The sequence below is a fragment of the Bos grunniens genome, chromosome 23 (genome assembly GCF_055505025.1).
Source record: "Bos grunniens cultivar Pamir isolate PY7600 chromosome 23, Bosgru_T2T1.0, whole genome shotgun sequence".
NCBI lineage: Eukaryota > Metazoa > Chordata > Mammalia > Artiodactyla > Bovidae > Bos > Bos grunniens.
In genome coordinates, this window is record NC_141187.1 from 21,999,204 (window position 1) to 22,014,639 (window position 15,436).

The 15,436-nt window shown below is 42.8% G+C and overlaps 1 protein-coding gene across 9 annotated transcripts in view; it reads left to right on the forward strand.

Annotated features, from left to right (window-relative positions):
* Positions 1–15,436, forward strand: part of LOC147346916 (putative adhesion G protein-coupled receptor F2P) — a 33,234-nt gene that overhangs the window by 14,369 nt on the left and 3,429 nt on the right. For all 9 annotated transcript variants that reach the window (XM_086370718.1, XM_086370722.1, XM_086370719.1 and 6 more), the window contains 4 exons: positions 735–965; positions 2,747–4,105; positions 10,362–10,403; positions 12,047–12,106. In XM_086370718.1, the coding sequence (XP_086226844.1) occupies positions 735–965; positions 2,747–4,105; positions 10,362–10,403; positions 12,047–12,106 (1,692 nt within the window). The remainder of the gene's footprint in view (positions 1–734; positions 966–2,746; positions 4,106–10,361; positions 10,404–12,046; positions 12,107–15,436) is intronic.

Below are 15,436 nucleotides of genomic sequence, written 5' to 3' on the forward strand. Positions count from 1 at the left end.
GCGACTTAGCAGCAGCAGCAACTTGCTGACTATCACATTAACCTGATGATCCAGTGGCTAAGACTCTGTACTCTTACTGCTGAGAGCCTGGGTTTGATTCCTTATGTAACTATGGAATATGCCCTATGTAACTATGGAATAAGCCATGGAGCATGCCCTGCCCACTCTCCCTCCCCAAATCAGATGATTATCCTGGGGCCATAGTTTGCCCTGCTTGCTCTCAAGGGTGAGACTCAAGCCAGAATCCATGGGAGATCTATCAATACTTTCAGTCCTTCTCTATGGATGTTCCAACGGATTCATCCAAATTCAGCTCAGAATTTCTATTTTAAAAATATGCTCATATCTCGCGCTTTGCCCCTCAAGAATAGTAGAAATAAGCTTAGAAGGCACTAGAAATCTACCTACAGAATGAATGTGCAGCATACATAAATAGAAGTCAGAAGAGGTGTACTAAAGACCACAGTTGCTATTTTGGGCAGGAAGCAGGTGGCTGGCAAGGCAGGGCTTTCCTTTTCTGTTGAAACAGAAAAGGTTTCACAGAATAACAGAAATAACAGAATAACAGAAACAGGTTATTCACAGCGAGTATGAGCTTGAGAATGTAAAATACAAAAACATTATGCAATATACAATCGTGTAATCAGACTGTCCTAAATTTTAGTAAAACTCCTTTTCTATTTAAAACAAAAGGAACATTAAAAAACTTTTTGTTGTTTTTTGCCATTTCTTAGGCAGATTCAAATTCTGTTCAAACATTTGGAGGATCAAAAATAAATGAATATACCAATAAGCCTGAGACTATTACAGATTTGTTAATGGAAAAGTGTCCACAGAATCTGTCCTGTGTGATCAGGAACATTCAGAAGTCTCCTCGGATTCCGGGTAACATCGCTTTGATTGTGCAACTCTTACACAACATCTCCACTGTGCCAATGAAGGATGTCGATGAGACAAAGATGAAGGTGAGTGGTGGTGAGGGTGTGGCAGAGAATCATCTTGATAGAAAAGGAATGCAGGTGAGCTGGATACTTTGTGAGCTTTTGGGGGTCTGAGAACTGTGTTTTTCATCTCAATATCTCCAGTGCTTAGCACAGCAAGTATTTAGTAAATCGTCATTGATAAGTGAATGAAGAGCTAATGAATAGAAGAATGAAAAAGTGAAAACATTCAATCAACAAACATTTAGAGAGACCACTTATGGGGTGTGGATCAAACCCCAGGGTACATTCCAGTATCTGGCTACTGAAAACTAAGAACCATGGTAGATCTGCAGAGAGAAAGAGACTTTTTTTTACTTTCATCTGGAGTCTGAACTGGTTGCAAAAAAGGAAAATAACTGAGTGCAAAGAAAACAATCATACATATCTGTCTCAGGAATATAAAATGAAACTAGATCCATTTTTTTTTGCTTTGATCTTCAAAGCAGAGGATATTAAAAAGTAAGTTTAGCCTCTAGGATCGACTTCCAATTTGGTATGTTCCTATACGTGGGCTCCCCTGATGGCTCAGAGATGAAGAACCCACCTGTCAATGCTGGAGCCACTGGTTTGATCCCTGGGTCAGGAAGATTCCCTGGAGAAGGAAATGGCAACCCACTCCAGCATTCTTGTCTGGGAAATCCCATGGACAGAGAGTCTGGCAGGCTACTGTCCATGGGGTCACAAGAGAGTCGGACACGACTTAGCAACTAAGCAATAACAAATGTTCCTATACAGGGTGCTGCACACAAGCGGGATTCATTAGATGCTAATTACGTAATAGGTGCTCTGACCTGGGTAAACAAATGCTAGTTTCACTAAGGTATGAAAAGGAATTGATGATGGCAATGGGCATGTGGAAGGAAGGCATTGCACAAAATGCGAGGAAGGCAATTCCCTTGCAGCACTAACCTCACCTGGGAGTCTCATTAAGATGCTGGTTCTACATAGACATAGAAGATAGACTGGTGGTTTGCCAAGGGGGAGGGTGGTGACAGAGGGATGGATTGGGAGGTTGGAATTAGCAGATGCAAACTAGTATACAGAGAATGGATAAACACCAAGGTCCTACTGTATAGCCAGGGAACTGTATTCAATATCCTGTGATAAACCATAATGGAAAAGAAATGCAAAAGAATGTGTATTTATATATGTGTGTGTGTAACTGAGTCTGTTGCTGGACAACAGTAATTAATACAACACTGTAAATCAACAATACTTCAGTTTTAAGAAACGGATGCTGATTCTGATTGACTAGGTCTGGGGTGGGGCCTGAGATTCTGGATCTCCAGGCAGTTCCAGGGGATGCCTTTGCTGCCAGCTGGAGGACCACTTTTTTATGTACTATTTTAATTATTTACTTATCTATTTATGTATTCTTGGCTGTGCTGGGTCTTTGTTGCTGCTCAGGCTTTGCTCTCGTTGCGGCGAGCAGGGGCTACTCTCGTTACAGTGTGAGGGCTTCTTACTGCGGTGACTTCTCCTATTGCGGAGCCCGGGCTCTAGAGTGTGTGGGCTTCAGCAGTTGTGGCTCCCAGGCTTTAGAGCACAGGCTCAACAGTTGTAGCGCACGGGCTTAGATGCTCCATGGCATGTGGGATCTTCTTGGTTCAGGGATCCAACCCGTGTCTCCTGCACTGGCAGGGGGATTCTTTACCACTGAGCCACCAGGGAAGTCCCAGGACCACACATTTTAAAAGTAAATGTTGATTGTTCTGGCAGATTCAGAGAGTGGCTCAGTACTAATCCCGGTTCTTCATTGACAGAGTTACAGCATCATGGCCAACCACATTCTAAATAGCAAAAGCATCTCAAACTGGACCTTCATCCCCGAAAGAAACAGCAGCTGTGTCCTGCTACATTCAGTCAATTCCTTCGCAAGAAAGCTATTTGTCAATAAGCATCCCATTGAAATAGCAGATATTTTCATCCACACAGTGGGCACCATCCTCTCTAGAGACAACGCTGGAAAGAATTTCACCTTTTCAATGAGAGTTAACGACACCCGAGAAGTCACAGGGAAGGTGTCAATCAGTAGAGAGGAACTTCAGGAGGTGCCTTCTCCTTCTCGGGCTGTCAGCATCGCATTTCCAACTCTCGGGGCCATCTTAGAAGCCAGTGTTTTGGAAAGCATCACCGTGAATGGGCTTGTCCTGTCTGTCATTCTGCCCAAGGAACTTGAAAGAATCTCGCTGATTTTTGAAAAGATCAGCAAGTCGGAGGACAGGAGGGCACAGTGTGCAGGCTGGCACTCCGTGGAGAGCAGATGGGACCACAGGGTCTGCCAAAAGATTCAGGAGAACTCCCAGCAGGTGGTCTGCAAATGTAGCCCGAGCAAGACGTTTACCTCTTTCTCGATTCTGATGGCACCCCATGTCTTGCAGAGCCCCATCCTGATTTACATCACATACATAGGCTTGGGTGCTTCTATCTGCAGCTTGATCCTCTGCTTGTCCATCGAGGCCTTGGTCTGGGGCCAGGTGACGAAGACAGAGATCTCATACTTACGCCACGTGTGCATTGCTAACATTGCGACCACCTTACTGATGGCTGATGTGTGGTTCATTGTGGCGTCCTTTCTCAGTGGCCCAACGAGGCACCACAGCGCATGCGTGGCAGCAACCTTTTTTGTTCACTTCTTTTACCTTTCTGTGTTTTTCTGGATGCTCGCCAAGGCACTCCTCATTCTCTACGGAATCCTGATAGTCTTCCATACATTGCCCAAGTCCGTCCTGGTGGCAGCTCTCTTTGCGGTGGGCTACGGGTGCCCTTTGCTCATCGCTTCTATCACGGTCGCTGCCACTGAGCCTGGCAAAGGTTATCTCCGGCCTGAGGCCTGTTGGCTCAACTGGGACATGACCAAGGCCCTTCTGGCTTTTGTGGTTCCGGCTCTGGCCATCGTGGTTGTCAACCTGGTCACAGTCACACTGGTGATTGTCAAGACCCGGCGAGCGGCCATCGGCAGTTCCATGTTCCAGGAGGTGAGGGCCATCGTGAGGATCAGTAAAAACATTGCCATCCTCACACCACTGCTGGGACTGACGTGGGGATTTGGCATAGCCACAGTTCTCAATGACAGCTCGCTGGCTTTCCACATCATCTTCTCCCTGCTCAACGCCTTCCAGGTAAGTCCAGACAGAGCCTTCTGACTGAGTCCACAGTGAGAGAATTCAGGAGAAAGTTTTGTGATCAGGAGCTCGTAGCATCGTATTTCTTTGTAAAAGACAAAGGATTTGAAATAGCATATTGAGTCAGGAGAGCTTCCCAGGTGGTGCTAGTGGTAAAGAATCTGCCTGCTAGTGCAGGAGGCACAGGAGATTCAGGTTTGAGCCTTGGGTCAGGAAGATCCTCTACAGGAGGAAATGGCAACCACTCCAGTATGCTTGCCTGGAGAATCCCACGGGCAAAGGAACCTGGCGGGTTACAATCCACGGGTGGCAAAGAGTAGGACATGACTGAGCGTGCTCGTGGAAGGGAAATTGAGGCAGGAAGTAAGCTTTTGTTCCAGAAAGGTCTGGATTAAAATCTGGATTCTCTGATTTATGCCTGTGTAACACTCTATTGGGATATTTGCTTAACTTTGCCAAGCCATGTTTTCTTCACTTACAAAATGGGTAGAAGAATTCCCATTTTATAGGACTGTTTAAAAAGGAAAGATAACAGTGAATGGAGGACTTGCCTGGTGGTCCAGTGGCTAAGACTCTGCACTCCCAGTGCAGAGAGCTAGGTTCGTTCTCTGGTCAGGGAACTAGATCCCACTAGCTGTAAACAAAGATTCCTCACGTCCCAACTTAAAGATCGTGCGTACTGCAACTAAGACTTATAACAGCCAAATAAATAAATAAAATATTAAAAGCTGAGCTGTTGCTGTTGCTGTTTAGAAACTAAATAATACTACTTCCCCAAAAATCTAGGCATGTAAATGGAGGTACTAAAATGTGCCCACATATTTCTTTCTATTTAAAATTTCAAAAAAATTTAATTTATTTTTACTTTTTTCATAAAATTGTTTTCTTGGAGGATAACTGCTTCACAATGTCGTGTTGGTTTCTGCTGTACAACAATGTGAATCAGCCATGAGTACATATATGTTCCCTCCCTCTGGGATCTCCCTCCCACCCTCCTCACCATTTTAGAATTTTTAGTGACCATTGGAAACCATCTTATTTTAATGAGGCAAGCCATCCAGAGTGGTATTAAAGACAGTCTCTCTTCTTGTGGATTAAGCGATATTCCCAGTTTTATACGTATCTTTACCAAGTTTTCTATGCTTATATACAAATATGTTTTCACATAGGATTGGGGTTAAAAAACAATGTGTGTTTTTACTTAAAAATACATCCGAGCATTTTACCAGGTGACTATGTATGTATCTTTAATGATTCCTTACCTGACTGAAAATTTTTTTTCGTTTTTTCAGTTATGGTATACCAAAGAGCCGAAGTTTCTTATACTGAATGTTAAATGTAGATAGTAACTAACTGAAAAGAGAGCTTTTATTTTTCTAAAGCCCTCTAAAATATTGCTTTTGTTCCTAATTGTGTACTTATTAGAAAATGAGACTATTTCAAATAAATGTTTTATTTATAATAGAAATTTTAAGTCAAATGTTTTCTCATTTTGCTCTTGTAGAATTTAAGTGTACATGATTTCATTCTACAGCGAGTGTTTTGATATCTTGGGGACAACCTTGCGGGGTGAGATGGGGAGTGTGGGAGGGAGACTCGAGAAGGAGGGGATATACATATATTTATGGCTGATTCACGTTGTACAGCAGAAACCCACACAACACTATAAAGCAATTATACTCCAGTTTAAAAAAAACACAAAAATAAAGGTGTTTCACCTTTCAAATTTTTTTTTTAATTTGTATGAAAAATATTAATTGTGCCATACATTTTTTGTATAGCTCTTGGTAATTATCAATTGCCTTATCCACATTTATGCAGCTAGTCACTGGTAGAACTGGGTTCAAAATGTAGCGTTCCTAGGGACTTCCCTGGAACCCCAGTGATTCAGACCCCATGCTTCCACTGCTGGGGGCGTGGGTTGGAAACTAAGATCCCACATGCTTTGCAGCAAGACCCCCAAAATAAAAAATATTTTAAAAATTGTAATGTTCCTAAAACTTCTCTTCTGGGTACCCCATGGCCATTCATCATGAATGCTTAATGAATTCATGTTTCACTTTTAAGCATTTTTTTTTCCCTTGTCTCCCTTGGGGCCACTGTACTGTGACTTTTGTTTTAAACCAGGCTGTGAGCATTTCTTTTTGATACCATGAACTCCTTTACCTATTATTACAGGGTCAACCTGTAATTTCAGCTGTTTCTGCCTTGACTCCTGACAAGGAGGAGGGTGGGGCCATCCAGCTAAATGCCAGGATCCTTGGGACAGTGAGGAGCTGAGAGCAGAGTCAGGGTGAAGGTCAGACACTAGTGCAGGCATGAGGCAGTGATGGGCTGGAACTGGCTTGTACTGGCTCAGGAGAGCTGACTGTTACCTTTCAGGAATTTGGGGAGCTGATTGTAAACATAGACATCCTTACAAATTAAATAAGTTAGATTGAAAACAAAGGTCATACATCCTCAAAATGCATCACTTTGTAATTGTGTCTATTTTTCACTGTACTTTTGAGGTTATTGGCAACTATTTTTGTCTGGGTGGTGGGAACACTGTGTAATGATGTGTCCATCTCTTCCTGACTCCATGTTCAGTGATGCCATCTTGCTGGATTGATTGATTGATTGATATTATTTTCATTTTTTATCTTTTTTTATTGAAGTATAATTGCTTTACAACATGTGTTAATTTCTGCTGTATAAGGAAGTGAATCAGCTGTGTGTATACATATATCCCGTCCCTCTTGGGCCTGCCTCCCACCTTCCCTCATCATCCCCCACCCATCGTTTCAGAGCACTGAGCTGAGCTCCTTGTGCAATACAGCAGCTGTCTATTCCACTAGCCATCTATTTTACACATGGTAGTGTTGCTAGATTTAAATCAGCTGTGGTGGAAGTATTTAACCATGGAGAATGGCAAGAGCTACAAAGTTGGTGAGTTGGTTATTGCTGTTTACCAGCAAGTCTGTGGATCAGAGTATCCTGAGGATGCCCAGTGCCGGAGGAGAGAAAGGACAGTCATCAGCCCTCACTGATGGAGGAGACAGAATCAACGGAGCAAGAAGAAGCAGGACATGCAGCGACTAAGGAGGAACTGAGATGTGGGGCAGCTGAGGCTGACGGGGCAGATGGAGAAGAGAGACTCCTAAACATGCAGGAGGTCAACAGGATGTAGGAGAAAGACCTTCTTAAAGATTTCATGGTTCCTTCCCTGTGGGAGCATCTCCACAGGTTTTAAAGCTCAAGCTGTGTGTGTGCTAAGTCCAACTCTCTGTGACTCCACGCACTGTGGTCTGCCAGGCTCCTCTGTCAATGGGATTCTCAAGGCAAGGATACTGGGGTGGGTTGCCATTTCCTCCTCCAGGGGATCTTCCCAACCCAGGGATTGAACCCGCATCTCCTGTGGCTCCTGCACTGCAAGCGAATTCTTTACCTCTGAGCCACTGGGGAAGCCCCACCCTTTAGCTAGGGAAGTGTTATTATGTAGTCAAGAGCTACCTTGACTGTTCATTTGTCAATCCGTAACTTTTGACCCGTGTCTTCCTTCATATTTACCCAGAATAACTGTCTGGGTGGGAGGTTTGAGGACCCCCTCTAGCTGTTTTGATGGGAGAAAAGTAAATGTTTCAGTCCATTTGGGCTGCTGTGACAAAAAATACCATAGACTGGGTGGCTTATAAACAACAGGTATTTATTTCTTATAGTTCTGGAGGCTGGGAAGTCCAAGATCGAGGCACACACAGATAGATTGAGTTATCTGGTGACAGCCCACTTCCTGGTTTACAGATGGACAGTTTTCTCGCCGTAACCCTGCCTGTTGAAAGGGGCCAGGAGCTCCCTGGGGCCTCTTTTATTTGGACCCTAAATCCTTTTCAGGAGATTCTGCTATCATGACTAATCACCTCTCAAAGGCCCCACCTCCAAATATCTTCACATCCAGCACTAGGATTTAACATATGAATTTTTGGAGGACACAAACATTCAGTCTACAGCAGTTAAAGCACATACTTTAAAACCCGGGAGAACATCTTGAGATTTACCTGCTCAAATTGTGCTTTATCTACTAAAGGAAATTCAAAGAAGCTGCTACCAGTGAATTCTTCTCACTTAGAGATAAAACTGTGACTAAAATCTTATCTGAATTTTTTGAAGGATATTTTTGTAACTTTTCCCAAGGTGGCATGGACCAGTGACAAGTGATCCTTGTGGAATGTTTTCCTGTTACATATTTATTGCTATAGATGCAGGTTGTATAATAAAGCAATTAAATGCACACATGCACATACAGAAATACACAGATCCATGACGTTTATTATTTCTTTTGTGCTGAGCATTATGGTAAATGTTCAGATATGAATATAATTAATCCAAACTCAAGAAATTAAAGATCTTTCAAAGAGAGAGCTGAGTCCTTTAGCCTTCAGGAAACAGGCTAGAATTGTGGTTCCCTGATCTTTGAAAATTACTTCCTGGGTAAAATTCGTGAAGATTTTGGTTTAAAATGTATTCCTAGTACCAAAACCCGACTGGGATGTATTTGGCCCAAGCATCTTTATACAAGTGGTACTTTATAACTGAATGGTTCACAAAATCAATGACATTTTCTTAATAGACACAATGACAGATTTCAATGGTTTTCTTGTAGGTTAAGAGAAACACTAGAAAGAGTAATGTGAAAGAATCATTCCATGCTTTGGAGCGCTCGACAGACTGGGTGAACAGAGAGGTGTATTTTAGCCTGTCTGGGGGAGTAGCTGAGCTGGGTAGCCATGCACTGGTCCCTGTGAAATCCTCTATCCTTCAGCCAGGTTTTTACAGATCATGATTGCAGGGGGTTTTATATTGTTTCTGCTGATGGTCACTTGGTTGCAACATCTTTAGGGTGCCGTTTGTCTTAAATTATGTACCTTAGCAGGCCTTAGCCTGGGTAAGGATCACATTTGATTATGAAATAGAAGCAGCTTAACAAGGATGCCTAAATTGAAGGTCATTATCTTACGTCTCTTGTCTGGTGAGTCAAGACCTGAGTAACCTCATCTCCAGGAGAAATTTTGTCTAATGTATTTTGTTGTTGCCTTTCACATTTTGAAAGTTAAATCTCTGAGCTTCCTTAGGTGAAAAATGGGACATATACATTTCCTTCCTTCTTCCAGAGTGGTTTTGTGCCAATTCCATGAAAAAAAAGTTGAAAACTCAAATGGACTATAATGATAGAAGAACAGCTACTGTGTGACTTTAATGGGGTCTATCTTTGTATGAATCATAAGAGATGTTGTTGTTCAGTCTCTAAAGCATGTCCAACTCTTTGCAACCCCTTGGACTACAGCACTCCAGGGTCCCCTGTCCTCCATTATCTCCCACAGTTTTCTCAAACTCATATTCATTGAGTCGGTGATGCCATCCAACCATCTCATCCTCTGTCACTTCCTTCTTCTCCTGCCCTCAATCTTTCCAAGCATCAGGGTCTTTTCCAATGAATTGGTTCTTCACATCAGATAGCCAAAATACTGATATGAGATAAGAGATATGAGAACTAATAAATTCTCTCTATACTATAATATCTGAAGCACCCATATCTGAGCACCTGTTAGTGTACTGAGAAACTCTAGAGTTTTTAGTATAATATCTGGAGCACCCATTTCTGAGCACCTGTTAGTATACTTAGAAACTCTAGAGTTTTTATGAGTATCCGTGGACTTAATTTTTCTTCACAAGTTTTATAACAGTTTTTAGTTGTGGATGGGGGAAGGAGGTTGGGGGTGTTCATAAAAGCTGAACACAGCTGCTTTTGTTATTTTCTGTGGAAGTTTCTTTCATTACTGATTGTTCAAGAACTGTGAGGTGGCTGTGCATAGCCTGTCTCCTTGGACTTTCTTGGGCCATTATATTCTGATGAGATGCACAACTCCTGATAAACACAAAACACTTTATTTTGCCCAAATAAAAAATTCCTATAGTATTCTTGCATGCCTCAGGGACCGCAGTCTGCTTAGTTTACTGAGTATTCTAAGTGTCGAGAGCAGCGGCTGGTGCATGAAAAATTCTGTATCCATATTTGTTGAAAGGATCAATCTAGGTGTTGCAACTTTAAAATGAGAGAGTCAAAGATTTAATAAAATGGTTTTTGTCTTTCTATTTAAGGATTTAGGAAAGTTATTTTTACCTTCTACCAGAATAGGAACTGATAATAAGTACTGGTATTTATTATTATCATTTTATTTTGTTTAATGGCTCTTCCTCCCTCTTCCACCTTTCTCAGGGCTTCTTCATCCTGGTGTTTGGAACAATCCTGGATCCGAAGGTACAATAAAGTCTTCTGCTGCTTTATGCATTATCAGTATTTGGCCCTGAAATGCTCACTTGTAAATACCACTTATTGGGGGTCTTTCACCTCAATCATTTGTGCAGACACTTGAACAGGACATCGAGGTCTCAATGATGCAAGCTTTCAAGCTTTTATGGGGCTAAGCTCTTATATTCATTAGCTCTTACCCTGAAAGCAATCCTGGTTATTCCTATTTTTAGTTCTACAGATGAGGAAATTGAAACTCAGAGTGATGAAGTAGCTCAGAAACCCACTCTAGCTAGCTGAAAGCAGAAAAAGTTATTACATCTCACGATAACATCTTTGGGAAGGTCTCTTTGTGGCTGGGAGGCATGGAGGCTATGCATAAAGAATAGTTTCTGATTCACAGCGCAGATGACTCCACAGGAGGCTCTTCTGCCCCTTCCTACTTTGCTGGGCACAGAGAGCACAGCTCGGCAGGGCAACATGAGACAGTGTGTGCTGAGCTACAGTTCCTGCTACTGCAGCCCCTTCATGCTGCCTGGGGAGGATCACTGATACATGCTTCTTACATTATCGTGTCTGATTGGCTGAGCCCAGGTCACATGGCTACATCTTAGCTGCAAGAGAGGCTGAGAAAGTGAGTTCCTGGCTTCTACCTTAAAGAGCAGTGGACTTAAGGAAGGAAATTCTCCAAATACAGATGAGTGTGTGTAGGTGGTATGATGAAAATAAGTGAAAAAAAGCAACAAAACATCAGATGTTTATTCAGACTTTTAAGATCACCCTGTTTCTATTTTATTACATTGCCTCTTGAATTGAGAAAAGCAAACCTTCTAAATCATAGATGCAAACACTCACACTGCAGGGCTTATTTTGTAAATTTTATGTATTTATTTATTGTACTATCAATGCTGTTTTACTACTAAGTTAATATGCAAGGTTTGTAAAAGACATTTCACAGAGGTTCTTTTGTTTTCCCATGGGGATACAATACCAACCTAAAAGCAAAAGAGGTAAGGGTTAAGAAATGAGCTCTTTAATCCTGATATTTCTATGGAATAGCTGTGTGCTGCTGGAGAGTCCTTAACCCATGAGCCTTAGAATCTTCCAATGGATCACAGACATAATAATGGTTTTCCTGCCTTCTGTGCTCCTCAGTCACTTCAGTTGTGTCTGACTCTGTGATATTATGGACTGCAGCCCACCAGACTCCTCTGTCCTTGGAATTATCCAGGCAAGAATACTGGAGTGAGTTGCTGTGCCCTCCTCCAGGGGCTCTTCCCGACCCAGGGATTGAACCCACATCTTCTCATTGCGATTGCATTGCAGGGGCATTCTTTAGCTACTGAGCCACCTGGGATGCCCTGCCTTCTCTGCTAGATTAGGATAAAGAACAAATGCAGTTTTGCAAGTGAAACTGCATAAAAAACACTTAAGGTTTTATGTAGTTATAGACCATATGATTACTTTTTAAATGAATCGAATACCACAGCTAGTATTTGTAGGCAAAGTACCAACAAGAGCATTATTCCTGTTGGTCCCGCCAACAGTACTTGCTGGAAACACACTCTCAGCATAGTGTTTGCCGGTCTCAAGCATATGCGTTAGTTCTTCATAGTCTTCTAATCCTTAATTCCTTTTGTTAACCCCCCCAGATAAGAGATGCCTTAAAGGATCGAATAAACTCTGCACAATGGATCTCCAGGATATCAGAGGTAAAGCCTTCACGTTCATTTTTGTATTTAAAATTTGACGAGGTAACAGACACATTGGAGTTTCTGGCACCTGGAGTGTTGCTCAAACCATCACCTAACACTTTTGCGGTATGGATTTTTCAGAAGAGCTTTGTGAGTGCCTCTTTGAGCTGTTCAGAATCTAGGTGGAGCACTGGGACCACAGCCACAGAGAGAAAGTAGACTTCAATGCATTTAGAGGAGAGTGACAAGGCAGCAGGGCCTGGAGGGGTGACCCTCAAACTATGGAGCAGGAGAGCAGGTGATGAAACAGAGAAATGAGAGTGGATGCAAAGTCTTGGGTCCCCATGACAGCTCACTCATTCATTGTGACTCTCACCAGTTGAACCATATTCAAGGTGTGATAATTCCAGAGGAACAAATTCTGACCCGACACAAAAATTTTCCTAATATCAATAGCTTGATGTTCAGGAGGGCTTGTTTCCATGGTTACTGGAGTTGTAAAAGGTTAGGGACCTGGAGGAGGGCGTGGCAACCCTCTCCAGTATTCTTGCCTTAGAAATCCTGTGGACAGAGGAACCTGGTGGGCTACGGTCCATGGGGTCCCAAAAAGAGTTGGACATGACTTAGAAATGAAACAACAATAGAGCTGATTAACAATGTCATGTTAGTTTCGGGTGGGCAGCGAAGTTAATCAGTTACAGATATCAGTTCCAGTTGAGTCGCTCAGTCATGTCTGACTCTTGGCGACCCCATGGACTGCAGTACGCCAGGCCTCCCTGTCCATCATCAACTCCCAGAGTTCACTCAAACTCCTGCCCATTGAGTCAGTGATGCCATCCAACCATCTCATCCTCTGTTGTCCCCTTCTCCTCCCACCTTTGATCCTTCCCAGCATCAGGGTCTTTACAAATGAGTCACCTCTTGGCATCCGGTGGCCAAAGTATTGGAGTTTCAGCTTCAACGTCAGTCCTTCCAATGAAGTCAATTTCCTTTAGGATGACTGAAATCCAAGGGACTCTCAAGAGTCTTCTCCAACACCACAGTTCAAAAACGTCAATTCTTCGGCGCTCAGCTTTCTTTATAGTCCAACTCTCACATCCATACATGACTACTGGAAAAACCATAGCCTTGACTAGACAGACCTTTGTTGGCAAAGTAATGTCTCTGCCTTGTCTAACTCAATGAAACTATGAGCCATGCCGTGTAGGGACATGCAAGACGGATGGGTCATGGTGGAGGGTTCTGACAAAATGTGGTCCACTGGAGAAGGGAATGGCAAACCACTTCAGTACTCTTGCCTTGAGAACCCCATGAACAGTATGAAAAGTTATAGATGTATTTATTCTTTTTTCAAATTGTTTTCCCATTTAGGTTATTACAGACTATTGAGCAGAGTTCCTTCTACTATACAGTATGTCCTTGTTGGTTATCTATTTTAAATATAGTAGTGTGTATCTGTCAATTTTAAGCTTCCAATTTATCCCTCCCTCCCACATTTCCCCTTTGGTAATCATAGCTGTGTTCTATGTCTGTGAGTCTGTTTTGTAAATACGTTCATTTGTATCATTTTAAGATTCTGCATATAAGTGATATCATATGACATTTGTCTTTCTCTGCCTAACTTACTTCATGTAGTATGCTAATCTCCAGGTCCATCCACATTGGTGCAAATACCTTTCGCCTTACTCTTCCCGAAACTTTGGTCTCCTTCCCAGTCCTTGGTCTGCATACCTGGAAGATGGTTGATAACCTTTACATGCTTTCCAGCTGGGGAAAAGAAAAAAAAAAAAGCCAATTTTTACTGAGAAGAAACATTAATGATTATCTAAAGCAATGATTCTCAATGTTGGCTGGATATCAGAAGCAACTGGGAAGCTTACAAAAAAATGTTGCTCTACCGTTGCCATCCCCCGAGGTTTTAATTGGATTGGTCTGCACTGTGACTTGGATTTGGGAAGATGCATAAGCTCCCTAGGTGGTTCTAGTGTAGTCAGGGTTGAGACATACTCATCTAAGCCTTCTTGAAGTATCTCAGCAATGTAAATGTTTGCCTCCAGCTACCCTATCTGATTGGAGAAGGCAATGGTAATCCACTCCAGTACTCTTGCCTGAAGAATCCCATGGACGGAGGAGCCTGGTAGGCTGCAGTCCATGGGGTCACTAAGAGTCAGACACGACTGAAGCGACTTAGCAGCAGCAGCAGCCTATCTGATGTATTCCCACCTCTTCCCTGGGGTCTTCCTGGATGCTCTCAGGAGAGAGATCTGACTCTTCCAATCTCTTTCAGCTTAGTTTCACTCCTTTACGTGTGTCTGTTATTTATCCATTCAGCTACCACAGGGAAGCTCTGCTCTTTGGTGTTATAGAAAATAGTTATTTCCCCCCCTCCTTCTCTTTGTGTCTTTGTATGCAAGGTAAGTCAGGATAATACCCAGAATTTCATTATTAGCTTGTTGATTGTCTGAATCTGTGGTTTTCCAGGGTGGCTGCACCTCAGAAACACCTGGACAGCTTGTAAATAATACCACTGTCCAGGTTCCACTGAAGAAATTAAACTAGAAAGTCTTAGAGTAGAGCCGAGTTACTATTATTATTTTTAAGCTCCCCAGTGATTCTAATGTACTCTTAGGGTTAAGAATTACTGGTCTGTTGAACTTCCCTGGTGGCCCAGTGGCTAAGACTCCACATTTCCAATGAAAGGGGCCTGTGTTTGATGCCTGGTTAGGGAACTAGATCCCACGTGCAGCATCTAAGACCTGGCACAGCTAAATAAAATAAAAATAAGTGTTAAAAAGAGAATCACTTTTCTGGGTCCTAGGCAAATTTGTTCTTACCTTTTTATGTCCTTCCTTCACTCTGCCTCCAGCTGTAGCCACTGTAAGTTGGTGTTTTAGCCCTATTCAGAGGAAGTACTCTTGCCTGGAAAATCCCATGGACAGAGGAGCCTGGTAGGCTGCAGTCCATGGGGTCACTAAGAGTCAGACATGACTCAGCAACTTCACTTTCACCTTTCACTTTCATGCATTGGAGAAGGAAATGGCAACCCACTCCAGTGCTCTTGCCTGGAGAATCCCAGGGACGGGGGAGCCTGGTGGGCTGCCGTCTATGGGGTTGCACAGAGTCGGACACGACTGAAGCATCTTAGCAGCAGCAGCAGCAGAGGAAGTAGCCTATCAACTGTCTCCTCCTCTCCTATCTGTAGGTCTCTGACTTCTAGGTCACCATATCCTACAGTCCAGATTTAAGTCTTTCTCCTTGGGCTACCTGCCTGGGGAGTGTCAGTCCCAGCTCCCCTAAACTAAAATAATAAACATACTTGTTTGCATTCATTTTATATCCTATGTGATG